Source organism: Oryza glaberrima, chromosome 2 (genome assembly GCF_000147395.1).
Source record: "Oryza glaberrima chromosome 2, OglaRS2, whole genome shotgun sequence".
NCBI classification, from domain to species: domain Eukaryota; kingdom Viridiplantae; phylum Streptophyta; class Magnoliopsida; order Poales; family Poaceae; genus Oryza; species Oryza glaberrima.
The window spans coordinates 32,745,200-32,770,502 of NC_068327.1; the positions used below are offsets into that span (position 1 = coordinate 32,745,200).

The following is a 25,303-nucleotide window of genomic DNA, read 5'->3' on the forward strand; positions in this document are numbered from 1 at the left end:
GAATGAGGAGCTCAATTTTGGATAGAATTAGCTTCCAGGTTGGCGTGTCATTGGTTCTAGGAAGCAACTGTAAGGAATTGTGTATGTACTTATGTCTGGACCAATTGGAGAGCGGGTCGGCTGAGCTTGTTAAGATCTTATTACCGAGCTTCATGATCATCGCAGTGTTGTGCGCCCTTAGGTCCTTGATCCCTAGACCTCCGATCTGCTTTTGGAGGAGTATTGTCTTCCATGCAACCAAGCAGTGCCCCCCCCCCCCCCCATAAGGGCATGTGGCCTAGTGGTTGCAATGACCTGAGCAGCACCCAAAGATATTGAGTTCAAATCTCCATATGAGCGAATTTTAGATTGAGTTATTTGAGAGCTAAGTTCCTTTTTTAAAAATGGCTGCATATATCCGGTTGGATATAGAGGCCGGGTAAAAAAATACCCTTCTCTAAATTTTTTTTTTAAAAAAAAAGCAGTGGCCCCCCTTGACAGTTTTCTCTCCTTTCCAAAGGAAAGCCCTTCTTATTCTGTCAACCGCTTCTATGGATTTCTCTGGCCACTGACAGCAGGTCATATAATATGTGGGGATTGCCAAGATTACTGAATTAATCATTGTTAACCTTCCCGCTGTAGACAGTGGCAGCCACCCGGCCAGACATTTGTCAATTTTTGAGATAACCGGCAACAACATATTGTGGGAAATCTTGGTTGTGGAAAGAGGTAGGCCAAGGTAGTTGCACGGCAGGCAGCTTGCAGGGCATTGTAGGATCTGGGTTACCAATTCTTCTGCTGCTGCATTCAGGTGTATTGGTACTAGGGTGCTCTTGTGGAAGTTGATTTTGAGCCCTGAGAATTCAGCGAATGAATCTAAAATTTCCTTGAGTGCCGAGGCTTGGCTAGCTTCTCTGATCAGGATTAGTGTATCATCGGCGTACTGCAGTGTTGGTGGTGCTCCTTCTATGTCTAGAGGATGTGATAGCACCCCGGTATTGTATGCTTGCTGGATCAACTTTTGTAGTACATCTGCTATTAGAATGAATAGATATGGTGATAAAAGGGTCACCTTGTCTGACCCCTCTCTTATATATTGGATTGATTATCCTTTTTCACCGTTGATGATTACCTGGGCCTTCCCTGTGCAAAGGAGACATTTCATCCATCTTATCCATAATTCAGGAAATCCTCTTGCTTCCAATGTTTTGAACAGGGCATCCCAGCTTACTGTGTCGAACGCCTTGTGGAAATTGAGCTTCAGCACTATCATTGGCTCCTTTCTCTTGAGCGCAGATTGAACCATCTTTGCTGCTAGAATGAAATTTTCTGAGATTGACCTGTTTTTGATAAAACTTGATTGCATAGGGTCAATGAGATAGTCGATGATGAGCTGCAATCTGTTGGTCAGGGCCTTGCTTATTAGCTTTGGTACGCTGTGCAGCAGAGAAATTGGTCTAAAATCTTTGATTTGAGCTGGTGCTGATGTTTTCGGGAGAAGAGTTATGAAAGACTGATTTACTCCAGAGAGGTAGGAATCGTAGCATAATAAAACTAAACAGAATATCTGTCCGAATTCACTTTATTAAGATGGCTCTAATCCCATCCTAAGTTACAATATTTTAGAACGGAGGGAGTAACCAATAACACGAGGAACCTCTTGACCTCAACGCAAGAAGCTTAGCTCCTCAATTTTTCTTAGCTCCAACCAATGCAATTAATAAAGTGTATATTTTGTCGATGCTACTGTCTTTCTTCTAAAATAATTTTACTTTTCACCCATCCCACATAGATATATATAAAAGGACCAGAATACACTCACTTTGTGAAATCTCAATGCAATTATTTTCTACTTTATATACTCCTAATACATTTATCTTCTATTTTCACAAACTCGGATGAAATGATTGTTCAAAAATAAATTTATTTTGGGAAAAACAGGGAGGGCATCTTAATCTAGGACGGAGGACGGAGTGAGTAGAAACAAGGGAAATAGGCCATGATCATTTGGTTTATCCATGCTGCCTCTACTGATTCCCTTGTAATTTTCTTCGTGCAAGAGGCGGAAGTGCATCTCTAGCGCTGCTGCTAGTGCGGCCGCATATTCATCGGGAGGCATGGGAGCTGGATCATTCAGTGAGCCTCATCTTTGGTCCCTGCACAGCTGCACCAGAGCACGACAGAAAGGGGTATGGTATGCATTGGACTGCGCTGAATGGAGAAATTTCTTCAGGTAGCAGAGGATTAACTGGGGATCTACATATATGTACAAGCTGGCTGAAATACAGAGGAGCGAGGCAGGCTCACTCGACGACTACAAAAGGTATATACATGTCTCGGTATAGTATCGTTCAGGTCGTTAAATTAAATGCAAGGAATCGACCGCGTGGAGCAGGCAGAAACAGAATCGGATGGCTCTCTTCTTCGGCTTCGGCAAGGGCAAGGCAATCGGCGATTGCCTGGATGAACACAGCTGCTTCGCGCGTGCCGTGGGCCCGTGGAGCAGAGACGAAGACGATGCTTGCTGTTGAAAGGTCTTCAGGCGGCACCTTCGCACACGTCCCCACGGCACAACGGGCAGACCCTGAAACAATTATTCAGTGATTATTAAGCAGCTCTGCCTGGAATATATAGTAGTAGCATAACCAAGCAAAAAATGAATTTGCTTTTCCCTTTTTTTAGTATTTTTTTAAGAAAAACACATATTTTTGTTCAAGTTGCACAAAACCATAGGAGTTTCTACGTGTTACACTTCTACGTGTTACACTTAACCACAGTTATTATGGTCATATTGTTTCACAAAACTATACTGCTATATATATATATATTTTTTTTCTTCGGATTTCCTAAATTTATGGCGTCACATTTTGTTGCTCATCACAGTCGAATATTTTTGGCCACTAGATGTTCAGTGAGATTCGTGTTTGTGCACGTACACCTCATCTGATCAATATGTACGGTCATTAGCTGTGGGACCACCTACTTAATTTAGTTAATATAATGAATTAATTTATGTCTCATAGACTTGTAGTATGTTTATGTTTATATTCATTGATTTAGAATGAAATTACATCCTACTTACGCTCTACTTACATATGTAATTTTGAAACTTACATGTGCAATTTTAGAACTTACACCGTAAATACACTAAAATTATATATGTAATTTAAGAACTTACCATGTAAATACATGCTGACTGTTTTTTGGTGAAAAATATGACGCCATAAATATAGCTACTCCCTTTTTCTTTCATGTACTAACATATAAATTCTAAATTTATATTCAAAATTCATAAGTTCATTTAATCCATCGTCTAAGTTAATTGTTTTTTTACTGTGATAAAATATTAAGTTTAGTTAACAGTCTGGTTTTGTGAATGATTAATACCATAATACCACTACTGTGGTTTTGAGCAACTGGAACCATAATACTCGGGATTGTATGAAATACTCTCTTTTTTTAAGCTAGGATGGCATGTTTGCTACCCACCTGTGTACTTCTTTGAGCCACTTGTCAACACACAGCAAGTGAAACTCGTGTTTGCACGGGAGGCTTCTTATCTGATCTCCATCCTCATATTCAGTTAAGCAGATGTGACACCTGAAAAACATTTCAGCAATGAAAGTTTCAGAATCTTAAATAAGGAAAAGAGGCCAGAGAAAATAACTACTAATTGGCAGAATTCCCTTCCCAAGGTAGACCTACAGTTATACCAAAATATAACTCCACATTTGTAGCTCTAAGATGATCCTAGGGCATAGAATACAGAACCACTGCTTGATTGGTTAAAATGAAATACAAGAATCACATTTTTCAATTTCTGGGTGCTAAGCAGAACCGATATATTGGACTGAAATGAAGATGGAAGGCAACGAACATCTTGTCAAGCATGGAAGTAAAACTAGAAATGGATCAACCACAAAATTGACGGTCACTGAACCATTTAAACTGCCAATATTTTTTCCTCGGCCAGGTAGGTGAGTTGTTTATATCATTTCATTAAGCAAGAGAACAGAGTACAAGGGGGAGGGCAGAAGAAACCCACCACCCCTTAAAAAGACCCATAAATTAAATTATAAACGAACATCAACGGAGAAAAAAACGACCACCTAAACCATTAAGGGTTAGCGACCTACTAAGTAACTCAGAGCCTCAAAGCTCCTGCTGAGCACCACAAGGCACCCTCAACTTCTAATAGTTTATCACCAATGTTGTTAACTTGTCCGCATATTCAGGTGCCATCATGATATGCAGTCCAAAAAATAGTGTCAAGTTTCAGTAAGAATAACAAATAACTTGTTATATAGTAATAGAATCTCACTGTGATTTTCAACTTTTAGGATAGCTCGCTATGATAGATATAATATCGTGAAGGCAGAATTAGCCCCCAAATGAGTCATGGTCCAAAACGCTAAACACCTTGGCCCTTGGCCCAATGCCCATGACAAAATGCTTATTTGATAAGATCTCTAAAATTACTACAACAACCATATTAAAAGGCTGATGTAAGGAAAATAAAATAATAGGGATTTTGTCAGGGTCTCAATTTATTTTCTGATGGATAATGGACATGAACAGCATAGTTATTTCAAACGCGTAAGATACTGTGATGCATTTGTAGCGGCGAACTTGACTTTCTTCAATGACACTCAGAACTATTTTTGGCCCTAGGTGACAATAGGTAAATGATAAAATTTGAATGGTAAGAATCTCACTGTTCCATGTCATCATTGCATTGGGCTGTCTGCTTTTTGTAGCTCTTACATGGTAATGAATTAACCACAGATTCTGGAGCCTGGGCAGAGACCATGGAAAGCGAAAGTGATGCAGGTTGCCGGTGAATTTCATCCAATACCTGTGAAGAATTACAAAGTCAAATAATAAATAGGTAGACAGAAGGATATGTAAATGCAACAACAAGCAGTAAAGTTGATCTCTCCCTAGTAAGCCTTTCCTAGTTTAACTAATTTCCCCATATGTTCCATAACAAGCCTGGAAATCCAGAGTTTGATTCTTGCTTTTCTCGCTCAGTCTTGGCTTCACAATATAGCCATGAAACACTGCCTTCAAAATATTGTTGTCCTGATACTACATCTATGACAAACTGTATTGTGTTGTTGCCAGGTGATACAAATTTAAACATGTTGATATGACCAATGTATTCAACATCAAATTTAAATCAAGAACATACTTGGAGTTCATGCAGCCTAACTTAATGCTTTCAAATTTGAGTATAAGTGACTACAGCATTGCTAGGTTGAACTTGAAGGATGGAACTGGAGGACAATCATCCGCAAAAGTATAATGGCAGCTAAGGGACTTCGTCACATAGATAGTTTCAGTTGTATCACTATCTTATTAAGTGTGCATAGTTCGAATGCTGGGAATTATTATTTAACGAATAAGACCTGAATATACAGAACAAAAAAAACTTCTCAATACTTCAATGATTTGGGCTGGCCAAGCCTATACACACACAAAAAAAAAGAAAGAAACATAAAAAAGAACACACACGCAAACAATAGGTAAGCCATGCAGAAGAAACAGTATCATCAGAATACTGATTCAAAAGGAGCTACATTTTAGAAAGATAGGGAACGAACAAACCTCAAATAATGCCTCGGTTAACATGACAATTCTTGATATACTTGCACGGGCACTAGATTCTTCAGCAATCAAGAAGGAATCACAGGTGCATCTGCCAATTTGGTGGATCCCCAAAGGACAAGCAACGGTACTTTGGTCAGTACCGCTATCAAAAACAGCACGCCGATGCTCCCTAATCTGTAACAGAAAACATTACCAAGTTAATGATATGTTTGCATGAGAAATCAAGCGGCAGATAATGCTGACACTAGACCGTAACAGCAATTTCAGCACATCAATGAACCAGGAGTAAGACCACATCGGACAGTGTGAAATTGCATGAGACGGGATATGCAGACAGAGAAAAAGTATTTTACTTCACATAATTATAAATATACTGATCAGATAAGAGAGGAAGTTATTATTGTTGCAGATTTGTGTACTACTAATATTATATTAGGTGACAATTCAAACCAGTGTAACCCTACGTTTACATTTCATGACCACCTTTTGGTTATGATAGCACCAACAACATTATTCCAAATGTGTAATTGTGGCACAAACACAATAGGCATGACAATTACCCGAGATCTTGAATACTGGCTTACTCTGATTGAACCATGGCGTCTCCGATGAAAGAACCGTGCCTCCTCAATCTCATCTGCAAAAAGTTCATCACCAAGGTCTAGCCATCTGCTGTAAAATCCCAGATCATCGGTATCAGAATCTAAATATCCTCTTGAACTACGTCTGGAAAATGTGTCCCACAGAACCCTTCTATGGCTCCTCCTCGTTTCATTGCTGCTTGAATCTCTAACACGCGCTGGACCATCGTTTGAGAAAATGCTCATCATGTCATCATGTAATGTATTTCCACCAATCTCACCTTGTGTCCCACTAAATATGGGGACATCTTCTCTGCTAGGGACTGTATCTGGAAGTGATTCTCCAATTGTAGATGGTGCAGTTGAAGTAGCAGGCAACACAGATGTTAAGCTAGATTGAGAAGTATCTGATCTTTCACTTGGCATAATAGTTGTGGATGAAGTCCCATGAGCAATCTCTCCAGCCTCCAAGTCAGCCATGATCCTTTCAGATGCCCTCTGTGAGGAGGAGAAACCAGATTCAGAAACGGGGCCACCAACTTCTGGAATGCAAACTGTGTCAGTCTCAGCATTGTTTGCTGCAGGTTCTAAAATATCTCGTCCAATATGACTGATTCCTTCTCTAGACGTTATCTCAGCATAAGCAACTTCATTACTGAAATTTCCCCTAGGCATGACTTCCTTTCCTGATGAACTCTGACGAACACTTGTTTCAGCGATTTCTGTTCCCAGGGCATCTTCCTTGTTTTGGTGACTGTTTAAGTGATTGAACCTGAGATGATGACTTATTGTGCTTGAAGATGGATGCACTCTTGGATCTGACTCACTTGATATGCGGATATCCTTAGCAGCGACAGAAGCCCGAAAGTCCATCTCAGCAACCGCTCGAGCTGCTTGCCAAGATTCCACCTGTAGGTAGTACCTTTTTGGAATCAGAAAACAACCAGCAAACAAAAGAAGGACAAGAATGCAACTATCTAATTGACTGAAATTATGAATCCACTGGCAATTAAGCATAGAGAGTGTTCAACGTTTGTAAAATTAGTAAAGTTTTTTTTTTTCAACTTGCCACTCGGATAGAAGCAGCCCTTTTAAGTGCAGAACGATAAATTCAGTGAGTGACCCGTTGAACCTCCATTCATTTGCATTTGCTGCAAAATTGCAAAGCATTCACTAGGCAAGTAGACTATCAAGTTCAGACTCAAATATTCATGTTTGCATGCCCCATATATGCAAAGCAAGGACCACAATTATTTTCAGTCAAACCCATACCTATCATCATTGAACAAGCAAAGCAGTTCAAAAAAAATGGGAACTAAAACCTCTAAAAGCTTATCTACTTTCCGATTCACAGTCACCGTGATTTTTCCAAACCAAAATATATGCCATGAAATCACCACCACCCCCGAATCCCACACCCTATAGGTTTCGGAACCACAAATCCATCCACTCCCCCCCCCCCCCCCCCCCCCCTCTCCGCAGAGGCTAATCCACGCGTGCCCGAACGGCGACACCCTCCGGTATCCCAACTCAGCCGATACCTCGTGAGCTCGCGAGGAGGACGCGGCGGTCGCGCCGCCGCCTCCGGTGGCCGCCCCAGAGGATCCGCCGCCGAAGCACCCCGCGAGCCCGAGCCCGAGGCCGCGCGCCGCCGCCCGCCGCCGCGGCGGCGCATCGGCGCGGCTGCTCCCGGCGCCCATCTGGCTCGCGCTTTTCTGGTTTTTTTTTTCTCTCTCTCCCTTTTTTTTTTCCTTTCTCCTCTTGTCGGAGAACGAGAGAGAGAAGAAGAAGTAGCGAGGAACTAGCTCGGAAAGTGCCGTGGATGTGGGGTTTGTGTCGCTTTATATTTTTGCACGCCTTCATAAATTCGCTTTTAATTGCTGTAAATTCCAGCCTGCTACTACTACTAGTTGTGGATTAGATGATTAATTGCATTTTTTGGATGAGAAGATTTTGATGGTTTTAATTATCATCTCAAATCATTGACTTTTTGTAGTACTTAGATTAGTTGAGTCAATAACAAATGATCGAGTTATGGCAAAAATGTGACACAACCGTAGTTAGATATCGTGTACTCAACCTGTTTTTTTTCTTTTTTTTCTCTCTTTTGACCCAGGTTAGGAATGCTAACTGTAATGTTTTTTTTTCTAACAGAGGCATGAAGAGTTTGGTCCCTTTTTGGCACCATAAAAATGTTACTGATATTTGTGGGAATGGAACAGGTTTTCCTACAAAATTCATGTGTCCAAGAGAAATCGTAAAAGTTGGGCCATGAGAAAGGATTTTTTTTTTACTGGAATTTTGTCTGAAAATATGGGCCTTTGCAACCGTAGCATGTATGCCCATGCAGCCTCCACCCAATAACAGGTGCATAGCACATCATTTTTATGCGTGCAAGCAACATGTATGTATCATGGAGCATCAAAACGTAGCTTTGATTATTTTTGTAGCACATAGGCTGGCATCAAAATTTATCCGAATTTTTCAGTACAATGGAGATTGCTACCTGTCTCCCCCTATCCAAACTCCAAAGCATTGGAAACAAGTTAGCAGGATGACATCTGAATTTGAAGAAACTTCCACATATTCCTATCAAGATGCATCTGTTTAATCTGAAAATTTCTGTAAAACTTCAGACTTTGAACACAAGCCTGCAAAAGTGCAAAGAGTTTTCAGCTCTGCCCTTTGCCAAGGATTCCATTGGTCGGCGGGCTCTGTCAGTACTGTGAAAAAGCCGGCATCATTTTGTTCATGACTCCTTTCTGCATCTCACGCACGAATCTTGGCGACATCCCATGGCCCAGCTGGTTTTGCCCCTACACACACAACACTAACAACAGTACTTAATCACTCATCATTTGGTGCAACAACGCCAGAGCATGCACACCTTCTCTTTTGGCACGGCTTGGCTGCTTCTCATGATATAAAGTTCTATAATGAATTACTCCATTTGATTTCTTTAGTTCAGGCAGGAAGTACTACTGAACTAGGATGATTCAGAGTTTCAGACAAACAACAGAATAACAGAAAAGGTATACCTCAAGACACATACAACCTGGCATTGGATATTATAGCACTGAAACATTGAGCCTATTGTAGTTTTGTAGTTGTTAATTAGGTAATTGGTGATCAGTTGCTTGCATGAGAACAGTATTTATGTTCTGCTCTGCATATTCAGTGATGACAAAAAAAAAGGTTAATGGAATATTCAGTGATGACAATGATTATGCCCTCCTGACAATGGAACATTCAGTGTGCCAGTTTCATGCAAATGGGTTCTTAATAAAGCCACAGTTCTTGCTTTATGCAATTAACCCTCAAAAACTCAGAAAAATGAGGCTTTCAGGTCGTTTTCAGAGATGAGCAGAAACAGGGCATCCAAAAACACATAAATAAGGTATCAACCATAAAAGATACATCGCAACTAACTGAAAACTATTCCCTCCCTTTATTTTTTGTCTAGAAAGTATGTACCAAGTACCAAAACATACCTATGGAACACTTTTAATATGTCCAAAACGTCCAGTTTGCCAGAATTTTCTTAGTGAAAAGACAGCGACAACGGCGGAACAGCTCTGAAGAAATTAAAATTGACGGATAACCAACCTGGTCTCATTGGTTACTTAATAACGAAAATTATATTAAAAATGTTTCAAGGTTTTTGGGTATACATGAACCGGTACGCTTGATCCATCAACGTGTTGGAACTATTTTCATGCCGAATGTCCGGTAGCGTTCATCAAATTCAGACAGCCAGACATGAACTCATCAGTCCGGCTTTCGAACAGTGCGTAATGTTCTATGCAGGCGAAAATTCCGGCAAAGTTTTATGTTGAAGTGGGAACAAACTGCTGGAACAAATAATTGTCCAGTACCACAAGATTTCTTTGTATCTCCTGCCAAAAAGGATTTCTTTTTCATGTTAAATTAGCGTTGATTAACTTGATTTGTACATAAATTAGCACGGGAATTCCAGTGATAGAGAAGAAGAATGAAGCACATCTTGCGTCCCGTGAATCAAGGAGCAAAATAATGATTCGTTCTGCCCCTGAATTTTTCATGGTTTTTTTTCTTAGTACCTAATGCAGGGTAGGTACATACTATACTTTGTATAATGTTAATTTTTCTACGTTATGCAACGTTGCGTGCGGGGTAACTAGCAAGCAACGGCTGCCTAATCTTTTCTTAGCTTGGCTTGGGCTTGGCTTACCGGTTCAGCAAATTCAATTCAGAATGGCATGTGGCGACTCGTGCCAGCTCCTTCCTTCCTGATGCTGACGGATCACTGGAAATTAAAGCGATCGCTGCAGCTTGTAATAAAGCAAATAAGAGAAGAGTATACTAGTAACTGATAGTTTACACATTATTAAAGTGGAAGATTAGTGATGATTAATTAATACTAAGCAGACAAAATCAGTCCTGAAAGTCAGCATTGTTGATTTGTTACTACTGCTATATAATAGTACTACTGTAGTGTTATATATGGTCTTGTAATCTTCGATTATATATGGCACAAATTAATCAGATCCTTTTGTTACCGGCGACGGCGAGCAAGAGGATGAATTCGCTGGCGCGTCGGCGAGGACAGCGCCGCAGCGGCAGCATGACGGCGGCAGCTGCTGTTCTCTCACAGAGGACGCGCGTACAGCGCCCGTTGGTTGGGCCCGAACGGGAATCCAAGTACGTGCGGCCCATGTTAGTACCTAGGTACATGCGGCTTATATTAGTTGGGCCGGAACGGGGATGAAGTGGTTGGAACTTGGATGTCAAACGGGCCCGTGCCGTTCCCGCCTCGCTGCCGCCTGCCGTCTCCCCGGGCCCATCTTTGCCGCCGCGGAACTCCGCCGGGCTACCGCCGTGCTTCCCCACTACGGCCGCCGTCACCGCCCTCCTCCTCTCCCGCCTCACCCCGTTGACGCCCACGCACGCCCACACCTCCCCATCGACGCTCGCGCCGTTCCCGCCTCGCTGCCACCTGTCACCTCCTGTTAACGATCAAAATTGGTAGCATCGACACCTCCCTGGGCCCATCTTTGGCTGCCGTGGAACTCCGCCGGGCTACCGTCGTGCTTCCCCACTGCAGCCGCCGCCGCCGCGGCACCGCCCTCCTCCTCTCCCGCCTCACCCTACTGACCGGCCTACAGACACAAAGAGAGAGAGAGAGAGGAGGAACCGAGGAAGAGAAGAGGTAGAGAGAGATGACTCAGCCACCATGTATGATAAAACCGGGGTCAAAACCACCGAATAATCTATTGTGACCGGTTTTGACTAGTTAAGGGATACCGGATATCTGATTTTGCGGTTGGAAGATGATTTTGTAACTCGATGACAAGTTGAGGGACCTTCGGTGTACTTTGAAAGTATTTAGGCCGAAAGAATGTGTACGTGAGGCCCATTTTAGTAGCTGGGCCGGAAGTCAACGAGTCAAATACTACACAATGACAAGAATGCCCTCGCCAAACTACCTCCTCCTCCTCCTCCTCCACGCCGCCTTTCATTCGAACTCTTGGGAGGCTTCCAGTCAAGACCAGTGCTCGCTGCGAGTCCCGACGCGGCGGCGGCGGCGGAGCCGCTCTCCTCACCCGCTCGCAATCGCTGCTCCGTTCGCCGCCTCACATCCATGGTGCTCACCTGCGCCTCCTCCTCCAAACCCTAATCCTCCCGTTTCCTCGCCTTCTCACCTCGCCTCTGCATTCAATCCCTGCAGGATTCCACCCCGGCTCCTGCCGCCGCCGCCGCGGAGACGCCGACCACCGCCCCGGCGTTCGAGGACTGCCTCCGCCTCCTCCGCGGGGAGCGCGACGAGCAGAAGCTGGCGGGCCTCCTCGTCGCCGCCAACCTCTGCCGCGCCGGCGACGCCGCCTCCGTCGTCGAGGTGTACCGCGCCGTCGGGCCCCGGTTCCTCCGCCGGCTCCTCAACACCGGTAGAATTGCCGCGCCTCGTGGGAGCGCTTGTCTCCAGTGTAGGCATGGTTCCTCTTCGTCACTGGGTTTTTGTTCGCGTTGTTGGATGCAGGGCTGGGGAAAGTGGAGGGCGGCAAGGAGGAGGACAGGGAGGCGTACCTGCGTCTCTCGGTGACGGTGCTTTCCGGGCTTGCTCGATTCCCAGAGGTTGCCGCCGACGAGGGGGTCGTCTCCACTGTGCCCCTCATCGCCGAGATCGTCTCCAAATCGTAAGTAAATTCGCTCTCTACCACGTTCTGATTGATACTCAGGCTAGGTAAAACCAGTGTAGTTGAAGCAGCAGACGTTGCAACATTTTGCAATTGTGCAAGTGAACAATGCTACCTAACTGAGTATGCTTGCTTGAGTAGTCCTCCGATTCTGTATTTCAGTTGGGATGCTTGCTCTGCATAACTCATTTGCTTATGACTCTACCCAACTCGTGTGCAGGTCTGATCTGGCAATTACTGAAGAATGTTTTGAGCTCCTGTCTCTTATTGCAATAGCTTCAGATGGTGGGGCGCATACGTTTTGTGAACCTGGAGTGATGGATATGCTCTTCCTCCAAATCTCAAACTTCCCAGATGGTATTAGTTTTAACTTTCCAGTTTCCTTTGAGAAATGGGAATAGATTCAAGTTCCAGCACTCACATTTCACATGCGCACTTGGATGGCTGCTGGGTACTTTTACCTTTTAAGAATTATTATTGAATATGTAACCTAGTTCACATTTGGTACTCACACCGTGGTTACATGAGTTAGTCCATGGACAGGCAAAAAACTATCTTTTAGTCCTGAAGTTAATTGGTGTGTGCTTTTAGGTAGTAGTAGTTTTGAATGATATTGTATTTTACTGAGTTGAATTGAATTTTATACAGTTATTTGATTGTATCTGTTCATAGGTTCAAGGTGCTTAGAGCTTGCCATTCATCTAATGCAGCTACTTGTTCATAAAATCAGAATAGACAACATGACCGTGGAGAAACTGCAAGGCATGACAAGCATGGTATGAATTACATACTGGAATCTTTTGCGTGAATCTTCCTATGCTTCACATGTTTAGCAGTCCTAATGTGATGGCTTGGCCTGCAATTTCATTTCAATTCAGGTGACCTCACTTGCTAGGCTTTTTGCTGTTCTTCATACTACAGTTAAATTTGAAGCGCTGCATATGCTTACCGCCCTTCTATCCCAAAAGGAATCTGTAAGAATTACCTCCTCCCTTTCTGTTTCATCTAAAGTGTGGGATTGTGTTCCCTTCTGAATGATGTTTAATGATTCCTTTCTAGTGGCTTTTGTTTAACTCCTTCCTTTATTTTTGTTGTCCAACAAGCCGCTTCATGACGCTTTGAGATCAGTACCTTCCATGATTTGGAAATGTCAAATTCGAGTTGGGATAACGGCTGTTCTCCAAAACCGTGTTGGTATGTCTGCTTCATGTTTTTAACAATATTTGTTTCCTGTGTACTGTGAAGTTGTAATTCGTTGGTCTACACTATCAATTTAAGAATCTGCTGCATTCAGCAAGGCTGAAAGTGCTTAATGTGCCACTTTACACTAGTTATTCTGTCCCTATTTGCAGTACTAGTCTATAACTTCAGATAATTTTAGGCCTTTCTCTTTTCTTAAAATTGTTTCTTTAGTTTCAGTTGCTACCTTTATTATAGGAGAGTATCATTTCGTTTCTTGTATTTAGCTTGATATTTTTCTAAACTTGCAAGACAGTTTATGTAGATTTCTTTGAGCAACAGTACTGTAGTATATGGTAATTCGATGGAGTTATTGATCATACTCTGAAAGGATTCCTTTCAGAGGATATAAGAACGGCACTTTACCAGTGTTAGTATTTACTTTCCCTTTTGATATGGTTCATGACACTGATTTATTTGCACTGATCAGTATCTTCTGAAAAGTTGCAAGCTCTTCTTTTGGCGGAGTGCATGATGTCTATACTTGGTGAGAATTGGCTGTCAGAAGAATACAAAGTCCCTGATGACCAGAATATGATGCCTGTTGATAAGTGAGTTTGACATTATCACCTGTATCCTGTTTGATATACATTCTTATACGCATAACAATTTGTGATTTGTGCAGATTTGTATTGCTTGTCCTAGAATCTGCAAGAATCGAAGTTTCTGTCCTTCTAAATGAGCTTGCTTATTTGAAGTATGAATCTTCAAAAAATTCCCAGAGAGATGATGCCATCAGTCAGAAAGAGAGAAACCTGGCTATATTATTTTCACTAACAGAAAGAATAATAAAAATGATATCAAATGCCAGTAGTGGGGAAGGTATGTCTACCTTATTATTGACTCTTTTTTGTTTGCAAATATCTAGATCGTAGGTGATGTATTGTAGTTAGTGATGCAGTCTTCTGATCCTACCCTCTATTTATGCACCCTTAATTTCTTAAACGAGTATTCTGTGTTTCTATGCCTTAACTTAGTGAGCATGCTGATATGCATGTGTTGCCACATGTTAATGGCCAAATACTGTTGGATCCAGGCATGATTAAGTTAGATAGTTTGAACAACTTCAATAGCAACGTGGTTGTATGTTCCTTAATTCCTTCTTTTTATTAAATTCCAGTGATTTGTTCTGTTGTAATGTTTCTCCTGAACTGTACTGACATTGACAGTTTTGGATGGTAACATCTGAACTTTGAATATTTAGGCTCAACCAACACTGCTGTTGTAATATGTTGACATTTCTTATTCTCTAATTTCTACCTTTCTGTCCATTTTGCCTATCCTACAGTTTAAGCCATGACTAATAGCAGAGCTCCTAATCCTATATACTTACATAGTTCATCCTCACTAAGTGTAGTTAATGCTATTTCTTTCTTCTGTCATTAAGCCACATCACCCCAATTATTTCTAGCCTTTGGATGATATAGATCTATGGTGCAAATTGTCTCTTCTTTCTTCTCTCATAACACCAGGCAATCTCAATTATTTTTAGGCTCAAAATTCATAAGTATCAATTTGTTTTAGTTTAATAATCATATTGCATCTTATTTGTACATATTATGCAACTTAATTTCCCGCAGCAATGCGGCATGGTATTCATCTAGTAATTATAACAAATATTTTAAATAAAACAAATTGGCACTGTATGCAGGTGCTGTGTGTCAGACCATCCGTGAGAGCACCATCATGAAAGCAATTACAGGATTAAATGAGACAGTTGGCTTAGTTTTAGACTTTCTGCAGGACGCAAAGGTACATATATGATCAGCCAGTTATGAACTTATGATAGTATCGTAAGATCTCTTACATGATGAAGCATTGCAGGATCATGGGCAAAGGAAAGGCGATGATCTTTTGGCGGCTGTGAGAATAGTAGGAAGGTGCGCTTCTTTGCTTATTAGTAATTGTTAGACTGACCATGTGGATCCATCTCTGCATTCTATTTTCTTAAATCTTAAGAATTGCTCCTTAGTGTTAGAGATATATGGTACTTCCTCCGTTTCACAATGTAAGTCATTTTAGCATTTCCCACATTCATATTAATGTTAATGAATCTAGATAGATATATATGTTTAGATTCATTAACATTAATATGAATGTGGAGAATGCTAGAATGACTTACATTGTGAAACGGAGGGAGTAGTTAATAGGAATATTAGGATAGGATTTATTTGTTTAGAGTCCGTCCTTATCTCTATCCATGTATCTCTATATCTACCGGCCCTTGAGGCTCAATACAATTGACCACATACGTGTCAACATATATATACCGGCCCTTGAGGCTCAATACAATTGGCCACATACTATAGCAGTACTGTTGCACTGAATTAAGAGTCTTATAAAAGGACATGTACACCTCCTAAGTTTGCAAGCTTTTCAGCAACACAAAATCAGAGTTTTAGCTTGACTAGTGTGTGTAGTTCAGAAGTGATCCTACCAACAATACGCAGTACACCTCTCTTCCTATGCTATTCAACACTGAGATAACAATTGAACATGGTTAGTATTATAATGGCCCTTAGCTTCCACTTTTGATGATTTTACTTACTTTACATGACAGCTAATTGAATTTTGACACCGTGAAACAAATTCATTCGCAATTTGGCCACTCCATATGCTTTTATGCACATCTTGTACATATGCTGTTAACCCCAAATGGATCTTTAATAGTGAAATTTCAAGAACAAGCTCCTGTAGAATATTCGTTTTCCTTAATTTGAAAATATCTATTGCAGTTATCTGGCAGAGGCACCATATGCCTGCAAGGAGAAGATTAGACATCTGCTGGAATTTATCTTCTCTGTTGAAGGGCAAGATGAATCAAGGTAGCTTGTCCTCTATTTTGTGCTCATGTGTAGAGATCTTTCCGTAATGTGACAATGTTGATATAAAGTTCTATTCTTGTGTACAGCTCATTCCATTCTATTTGTTTTATGCTTCCCATGCTATCACAAATAACAATGGAGGCTGATGGATGTAGAATTTTGGCATCATTTGGAGGCTATAAAATGGTAAGTAAGCTTATTTTGCATTACACTTCAGAAAGGTTCTAAATGTAGAATTCCATGGCATAAATACTTTAGCTGCCTGTAGGTTCCAATCAGTTTTGACATAGGTTTACTTTTGAAATGAATCCATGGTATTGCTTAATCTTGTCAACTACTAGAAGAGATTTTGCGGTAGTATACAAGCCTATTTTTCCCCTTAGTTATGGACTGATCTTGCTATGATGTTTTACAGGTTATAGACTGCCTTATTAAAATGATCGAACAGAATGGAATGATGATTGACACTGGTAACATGTTTTTAGCTTGTGATACCATCATAAACTTTTTGTCAAATGTAAGTGGTTCTGTTCTTGAAACAGACTAGTTTGATTATCATGAGAAACATTAATGGTATTCTGGTACTTCTGTAGATGAAAAATGCTCATATTCAAATGGGGTCTTGTTTTGTCGGCCTTCTAAAAGCACTTGTTTCATGGACTGGTATGTTCTGCTCCTTATTTATATGAACCAATTGACCTAGATATCAGCATCATATATGCAGTGTTCTCTCTAGAATCCTAGTTGCTTGTTGGAAAATAATAATGACTGCATGTTCCCCATGCTTAGATATGGAATTATTGTTTTTCTATACCACTTGTATAGTATGATATCTCTGGAACCAACAAACAGATTACATGCTAATTGATGCATGTCATGCTCTGATCAATAGCTACCGCTTTTGTTATTGATCATAGGAACCGCAGATGATTCATCAGTTATCATAACAGCCTCCTGCTTATGCACGTTGGTGTTGGACTTAACAACAGAAGAGTTTTTATTGAGCAGCTCTGATTTTGATTCCAAGACACTTGAGAAGTTGTCAAAGCTCATTGCCAGAAGTTTGCATCAGGTAACTAATGAGAACATCCTTTTTATGGAATTATTTTCTCTATGATGCAACAACCTCTTGCCAGTCCTGACGATGGTTTTTTATATTCTGCTGCAGGGCATTCCTGACGACGACATAGAACAATCCAACCAAAAGCAAATCATACTATCAGGCAAATACTATACCCTTTTTAACATAAACTGGAAAAAAGAAAAGAAGAGCTCTCATTTGATTTGCTATCGGTGTGAACTTAGATATTAGTATTATCTAACTTCATTATTTGCCGTACTGGTTTGCAGGTTACAGGAGGTGGTCTGATAGATATCCACGTGTTAAAAACATCCTGCAGCAGCATGTTTCTATGTGATTTTCTGCTTATGATTGCCGTCAATCTCTTGTCAAAAGAGAACCCACCCCCCCAGATACAAACCTGAAGTTAAAGTATACCCGTGCCTGATATTCTTCAATCTTAAGGTGGGTCCTTTCGATTCACAAACTAGCCATTCTCGCACATTATTTGCATGTGAGATGCTGCTGATGTGCCCTTATTTTTTTAGGGGTTTGCCAAATGCCAATGCATTCTTTGTGGGTGCAAGCAATTATAGGTTACGGTAGTTCCTCCATGTAACAGCTAGCTAGTACTACACCGAAACGGATGAGCAAGATGCCATTGTATACAGTGTCGCGTTGCTTGGCAGTGCACCATATTGGAAGGAGTAGATGCGAAGGGAAAATGTACATATTCACCTTTTGTCTGTTGTATCGACGAGTATTTTTTGTAATGGAAGGCTTTAATGTAGTGCAAATAACTCGCTTGAATTTGTTTCGCTTGTGCGCACTTATTATGCAACTAATAGTTGAGTATTTGTGCATTTTCGAAAGATTAAGACGGTGTGAAGTGTTCTGAACTGTTTATGCAGCAAAGCAATAAACTGCGTGTGTTGCCTTTTTGAGTCGTGCAGAGATGGAGACAGCTCCCTGATACTTTGCGGAAGGAGGCATTTTGCAGATTATTACAGCGAGCCTTGTGAAAGCAGCGTTTGTATTTTGCCTAAACACAATCCCTAATCTTGTATTTTGCAGATTATTAAGCTTTTGTGTGTGTTTCTTGAGTTGTTTTTGTCTTGTCTTTTGACTTTTGTTATCCATGACTACGAGTATAATATAATACAAAGACGTGTGGCATGTCTCAGCCAATCCAAACCAAAGGCACCTTCGTGTATATGCAAACTCGACTATGGCCAACCATAATTGGAGGCCAACCTTTAAATAATCTTACTTGCTTATTGCACAGCATACACGTAGAGTTTCACACATTCAGGCTCAGAATGCACCAGTTAATTAGATTCCCAGCAAATTTCAGAACGCCCGTATACGCATTGCGAGTGGTTTCTGCTCAGAAAAAAAAAAAGAACAGCAAAGAAAAATCTATAAGCATAAGGATTAAGGCAAATACTCCCTCCATCCCAAAATATAAGTCTAAAACTTCCCAAAATATAAGTCTAAAACTGGGGAAGAAACCCGTATACTCTGAATTCTGAAAACCATATGTTCTGAAGATCCCTAGCACCCAACAAATTGAGTTCACGTATCAAAAGGTTGTCTATACAGAAGGTACTGCAATAGTAGGCCAGCAACTAATTGTTGTGAAGTTCAATTATTTTTTCATGATACCAATAACCCAAAATCCAAAGGCACCTTAATTAAGCACGCATAATGACAGCAGAAATGTGGATAGAGAGGATTTGTGCATTTCTTTTTCATGAAAGAGTATGCAGGAGATTTGCCCGCTATATATATATTAACTAAGCAGGATGGATTTGTGTATCCGGGAAATAGCAGTAGATGTAACATTTAATCAGAAGCTATCTAAAAACTAAAGGTGAAAAATAAAAACATACATGGATATCATATCCTGCAGCAGTAAAAATAGTATAGATGGAACGTCAGTCAGCTGGTCTCTACAAAAATTAAGCACACACAAGGGCAGCACCACAGCGGTATAAACAATATGGATCATTGTAAGTATGGGAATGTTGTACCGAAGAGAAAAATGCAAACACCATCCAATCAAATAGCGGGCAAAAAAGGTGAAACGTAAGTGAAGAATGCAGGTCTCCAAATACCTGCCCATGTTGGTTATTTGTGACAGTGAGACCTTGAGTACTGAATCATTACCATTAGCTGGAACAATGTTGCCGCTAGCTGGATCCAGTCACAATTGGATAAACTGCAATATTTGGACAGTTTAAGAAACAATGTCATCTGTGTCAGCGAATATTTTAGCCTTGTTAGAACTTTAAGTCAATAGAATAAAACTAACTAAAAAATATTGTGCCCAGTTTTTTGTTCTATTTTTATTGCTACAACATAAAGTTCTATAAATGGCTTCAAGAGTGCACAATAAATATAAATAAACCCATATAAACTAATGAAAGAGCAAAGAATGGTGAACCACATGGCACCACAATAGAAGATTTGCGCCTGAAACTATTGTGGAGAATGATAATTGCTCGTCAAGTGATGAGGTGGTAATTGATCATCAAACTTTGTCCTTATACTGGCCAGCTACCTATCCTTACAAGTGACAGAGTTGCAGGTCTCAGCAAAAACATTTTCTTTTTTCGTGAGAAGGGATGCAACGATAATCTGTACAAGACTTGCCATATGAAGTATCTAAATTGGCCATAGTGAAATGATAGATAGACCTGTCTTCAGAATTACTTCCAAAGTATTATAGTTATAATTCGAAAAGTCAGAATCACAAGTTTCATGCAAATACATTTTATGACTTTTTGGGGGTCTCGAGAAGCAATGTAAAGATAATCTGAAGAGGTTTTACCTATAGAAAGTAGTCAGAAATTAACATCAGGTAACATATAGCAAGAAACATTGACAGCCAAACATCACTTTGAAGACCTTGTCATCTTCATTCCTTTCAGACTCTCATGTTTTTCAGACTCAGCTGAGTAGTAAACTGATCTGGCAGCCCCCTGCACAGCTTTCAGAGAGATCCGATGGCAACCTATAATGGTCAGGGATTCCAAGTTCTGTGCATGCACCAGCTCAGACACTCCATTGTCAGTCACACAAACACACTTCCGGAGTGTTAGATTCCGCAAGTTCGGGGTGCACGCGATGGAACGCATGCCTAAATCCCCTATAAACATGCAATCCACAAGCTCGAGTGTCTCCAGGGATCTTGAGGATGACAGGCCCTTCATTCCCTCGTCGTCAAAATTGCTGGCACCATTAAGCATGAGAACACGAATTGGACAGGACTGAACGAGGTTTACAATACCCTCCTGTGAAAAGCCTACTTCTGACGGATAGTCCTCGGAACAAAATGTAAAGGTGAGCTCAAGAACCTGAAGCATAGGGCAGTAGAGAGCCAGGGCCTTAAGGCTGTCATCGGTCAATGCTGTCCGAAAATAAATAGCATGACACAACAGAGGAATGAGCCTTAACGAGAGGCTTCTGAGGTTGCCGCAGTTCTGGAATAGTGCAATCACATCGTTGTCAGTTAGACCAATGACATACTCCAGCCAAAGTTTCTCCAATGCTCTGCATTTCCCCAAGAGAAAACGGAGTCCTATCTCTGGCTTAGTTACAATATGCGCCAACCTCAGTTCCTTCATATTTTCACAGCAGATATCGTACCTGTATGGGTAGTGAGCAACATAGGCAGGATCACGGGCTGCCGATGACCAGTAATTTCCGTTGATCTCATACTCAAACCTTTGCAGTTTCATGAATCCTCGGCCAAACTTAAGGAGGTCATACTGGCTGATTCCCTTACAATCCTTTACCACAAGTTCTTCCAATGATCCGGCCCTGCCAAGGTACTCCAGCCACTCCACACTTCCTACTTTCATGCAATCAACAAGGTGGAAAGTACAAAGACTCTTGCAACCAACTGCCACCGAGAGAAGCCCTCTTGAACTTATTGCTGGTGCAAAGTTCAGCCTGAAAGACCTTAGTTTCTTGCAATAAGCCAGATAGCCAATACCAGAATCATCGATATAGGAGCAGAAGTTTAATGTGAGATCGGTCAGTGAAGAGCAGTGAGACGAAAGCACAAGGAGCCCTTGGTTGTCCAACTGCTTCCCGTGGATAGATATCCAACCAGAGTAATCAATCACTACTTTCCACAAATTAGGGAACCGGGAGCATAGTGATGCCAAAGCTTCAGTTGCCGGGTGAAGACCACGGCCAACATGGATAACATCCCTTTGCTCCGCGTCGATAGTGTAGAGCTGCTTCGACACAAGGGAAAGAGAGTTACAATCACTTGTCTTGGCAATCCTCTTGATGATCTCTGCGAGCAGCGGCTCTGACAGGTTGTCCATTGGGCAATACGGTTGCCTTACTTAAGCAATATCAATGTTCAGCTGGCACTACGGACTGGCCTAAAAGTAATAAGAATGAAACATATGAGATGTGATAGTCAGATGGAATTAATGATATTAATTTAGAGGTAATACTTTCGATAAGATGGCAGGAGTGTTTCCAATTCAACTAAGAGGTAGATTTAGATTAGCAAATAACTTTAAATGAGGGAACCTCCCTATGCATTTATAAATGACTAAGCAAATAAAGAATATGCAATTAGTCTAACAACCTGATCAACTGAATTACTGAAGCAGATAATAAAAAGGGAAGTTTCTAACAAGCAAATGAGCAGTGCAAGTCCAGAAATACTAGCATTCATCTGCTGAAACTGAACTAACATATTTGGAAGCACTTTACTAGTAACATGAATGAAAATCACGCGTATAACAAGGTGCAGACGTGCAGTGACTCATTATTATTTTCTACAATTCACTACCTTCACAATAAACAGTACCTAGGACAGACAGCGCCAACTTTATCTCTAGTAGTCTAGTTGGCTAAGAAACATAAGAATTGCAAACTATTCCGAACCCAATTAAGAAAAACCTCAAACTATTCTCGCCCTTATTATCTCAATAAAAAAAATCTCAATCAGAACAGGGGAAGGGACTGAAAACACAACTAAAATTAGAGACCGGATCATAGATACGTTAGAGAAATCAAGGACCTCAAGATTGGGGGTTTCAGAGAAGGAAAATCCAAGAAAAAGAAAGAGGCGTCGTTCTTGATCCTTCAACGCAAACGGAAGGCGGAGAGCACCCAAGAAACGGCGGCGGAGACCGAAGATTTTGGGCCGAGAAGCACCGCCCTCTACTGCCACGGAGGAGGAGATCGAGTGCTAAAACCCTCGCCTCGCATGGCGTCTAGCGATGAACACCACGGCGGCATGATGTATCCAGGACCAAACGATAAGGACGAAAATAAGGGCATTTTGCAAACGATCGACCTAAACAAGGATCTTTTTGCAAAGGAAAAAAAGTTTGATTTACTCCGTAATTCGAATACCAGACATTTAGTATCCTTCAGTTATTTAAATCGGATAAATAACTTAAAAGTTAACAACCACGATAATTTGAGATGATAATTCAGATCTTTTCCTTTTGCAAAATAGTGATACTAGCAGATTAGCAGTCCAAGAGAGGATCCTTTTTGAAAAAAATGGGACAAGTGCTCAAAAGTTACCCCGTAATTCGAAAACCAAACATTTAACATCCTCAATTACTTAAACAAGACGAATAACTCAAAAGTTAATTCGGACGACCACAATATTTCAAACTTTTTTTTCTTTTGCAAAATAGTGATACTAGCAGACTAAGCACGATAAATTGAAAGAAGTAGGACTTCTACCAATGCTAGCAACACTGCAACCAAAATAACCGAACTTTCAGATACTGAGGTTCCTTGCCGCCCTCCGTAAGGGTTGCATTGGGGCAAATGCAATTTTCGCCATGCCAAAAATATATTTTTCTAGTTTTTTTCCATCGTATCCGTCCCTCACGTCACCCTGCCGTCCTTCTCGAGAGCGGCAGGGTCTATTTCTGTAAATATTTTCGCCAGTACAATATTTTCTGTAAATATTAAAAAATAAAAATGAAAAAAAATTCTGTTCTCTAGCTGTCTAGCACAAGGGGTATTTCCCTCTCCAATTGCCCTGATGGGCCGGAATCCCAGCCCATCCAAATAGGCCGAGAAGCTCAATATGGGCTCTACTTACACTTGATGGTAGCTTTTTTTTTTTCAAATTTACTTTTGGAGAAACAATTACTTCCTCTTTCTCTCTCTGAGAGAAGAAGAAAATAAAATAAAAATAAAAAGTATTGCAACTTGGCACTGAGAAGTGAGAACAGATAGAAAAACATCAGGAAGCACAAAGGGTGGCTAGGTGGAGCAGAAGTGCAGAACACTTCGTTTTTCCAGTGAAAAGGATGTAGTGTCCTTTCTTCAGCAGTGAGACGATGACCATGATGCAACTTCTGCTCATGATAAGAGGATTCCTCCAATCATAATCTGAAGAAAAAAAAGTTTCATCTTATCTAGAATGAAGCTATAGGACTGTACCACAGGCAGTAGCAGTACAAAAGACATTAGTAAAAATTCCCAGCTTAATTAATCAGTTTGTGTAGCTTTAGTTATATTATGTCATTATATGCAGAGCACAGTATTTTGGTTGATCATTGTTCAGGCATAAAATCTGTTGATGCAGCACTGCAGTGACAAAAAGAAACAAGAGAAATCGAATTATATATTTATATATCTGGTCCCCTACCAGAACTATATAAGAAGCGATCAAAAGAGGCAGAGTGATGATATGCATGCTCATGGTTGGAGCATAATAACTTATGCTGAAGAAGATGTCAGAGTTGCACTAATCAAGCACTAGCTCAATTAGCTAAACAAACAAATCTCTTGTCTCATCCACCAACGACCAGGGAATTGTTGCTAGGTGAATCATAATCCACATCATATTACTTGTGAGCTACTTCCTCCGTTCCAAAATGAAGCCATTTTTGAGGTTGACACGGGTATTAAGATAGTATGTGAGAATGATTCAAGGAAGTGTGTAATTGGTTGAAAAGAGAAAGTAGGTGAAGAAGAATGGTTGTGATTGGTTGAGAGGATGAGGTAGGTGAAGAAAATAGGTTCATTTTGAGACAAGGCACTGTGCTAGAAATAGCTATATTTTGAGACGGATGGAGTAACGAAATAGCTACATTTTGAGACGGATGGAGTAGCTAGGAAGCTAGGCAAAAAAAACATAATCAATTCTATTATTCTAAACCAAACTGTGTCCTTTTAACTCATTCTGTTAAGTTGATTTTATGATGTCCCTGTCCTGTCCGTCCATTGCTATCACCAACTTTTGCAAGGAGAGGAGCAGAGAAGAGAGATCTGGCCGTCTTCTTGCTTGTTGCGTTTGGTGTCATGGTCCGGGCCCACACGGCACTTGCCCAATTCTCATCTCCTTTTGTCTGTCTGTCAGTGTAAGCACACAGTCTGCGTAAGCACTACGAACACCTGCAGCTCACTGTCCGGATCGTCTGCATTTGCATCTTTCAGAAGAGAATGAATCTTGCAGATTAGTGGTAAAAGATCTGTCCAGTGTCCCAGCAGCCAGTTGATTGATTAGTCATTGATGTTCTAGTGGCCAAAACCACAAGTCTGAAAGGAGTATAAAGGAAACAGGTAAAAATGATTTGGGGAAAGAAAAAGAAACAGGTGCATGAACTTGTCAGCTTCACTGTTAATTCCATGGTTTTTACTGTATCTTGGTCTGCATGTTGATCGCCAAGGAGAGATGGATGGATCAATACATGCATGGGCAGATGATCGATTGTAGCGTGGAGAAATGGAGAATCCGTCTGCAAATTGGAGGCTTGGATTTTATCCTCTCTTTTTTTTTTTGTCACTTTTGTGGCGATTACGACTGCTGGTGTGAACAGGTGCAGCTGACGA

General features: G+C 41.0%; 3 protein-coding genes across 5 annotated transcripts; 1 reads left to right on the plus strand and 2 right to left on the minus strand.

Moving 5' to 3' along the window:
* Positions 1–2,156: 2,156 nt before the first annotated feature.
* On the minus strand, positions 2,157–7,956 carry LOC127763319 (uncharacterized). Of its 2 annotated transcripts, none has more exons than XM_052287983.1 (6): positions 7,712–7,956; positions 6,174–7,079; positions 5,587–5,763; positions 4,695–4,834; positions 3,469–3,579; positions 2,157–2,563 (listed from the first exon to the last, which is right to left on the minus strand). In XM_052287983.1, exons 1-6 carry the CDS (start codon positions 7,868–7,870, stop codon positions 2,518–2,520), a joined length of 1,539 nt encoding a protein of 512 aa, XP_052143943.1. In that variant the 5' UTR covers positions 7,871–7,956; the 3' UTR covers positions 2,157–2,517. The 2 variants fall into 2 exon arrangements, with proteins under 2 accessions (XP_052143943.1, XP_052143942.1); XM_052287982.1 differs by having other exon boundaries at positions 6,150–7,079; positions 7,712–7,952.
* A 3,723-nt stretch (positions 7,957–11,679) lies between these two features.
* LOC127763123 (uncharacterized) lies at positions 11,680–18,281 on the plus strand. Its single transcript, XM_052287740.1, has 19 exons — positions 11,680–11,793; positions 11,878–12,094; positions 12,187–12,343; positions 12,564–12,700; positions 13,016–13,119; positions 13,222–13,317; positions 13,447–13,537; positions 14,013–14,133; positions 14,208–14,404; positions 15,234–15,334; positions 15,407–15,462; positions 16,318–16,407; positions 16,494–16,593; positions 16,823–16,924; positions 17,001–17,070; positions 17,325–17,479; positions 17,576–17,630; positions 17,758–17,932; positions 18,016–18,281. Exons 1-18 carry the CDS (start codon positions 11,791–11,793, stop codon positions 17,823–17,825), a joined length of 1,920 nt encoding a protein of 639 aa, XP_052143700.1. The 5' UTR covers positions 11,680–11,790; the 3' UTR covers positions 17,826–17,932; positions 18,016–18,281.
* A 342-nt stretch (positions 18,282–18,623) lies between these two features.
* On the minus strand, positions 18,624–22,751 carry LOC127763124 (F-box/LRR-repeat protein 14). 2 transcript variants are annotated; one of them, XM_052287742.1, is made up of 4 exons: positions 22,518–22,751; positions 20,301–21,862; positions 19,585–19,688; positions 18,624–18,850 (listed from the first exon to the last, which is right to left on the minus strand). In XM_052287742.1, the coding sequence occupies exon 2, from the start codon at positions 21,805–21,807 to the stop codon at positions 20,365–20,367; it is 1,443 nt and encodes a 480-aa protein (XP_052143702.1). In that variant the 5' UTR covers positions 21,808–21,862; positions 22,518–22,751; the 3' UTR covers positions 18,624–18,850; positions 19,585–19,688; positions 20,301–20,364. The 2 variants fall into 2 exon arrangements, with proteins under 2 accessions (XP_052143702.1, XP_052143701.1); XM_052287741.1 differs by having other exon boundaries at positions 20,301–21,867.
* Between the last annotated feature and the right edge of the window lie 2,552 nt (positions 22,752–25,303).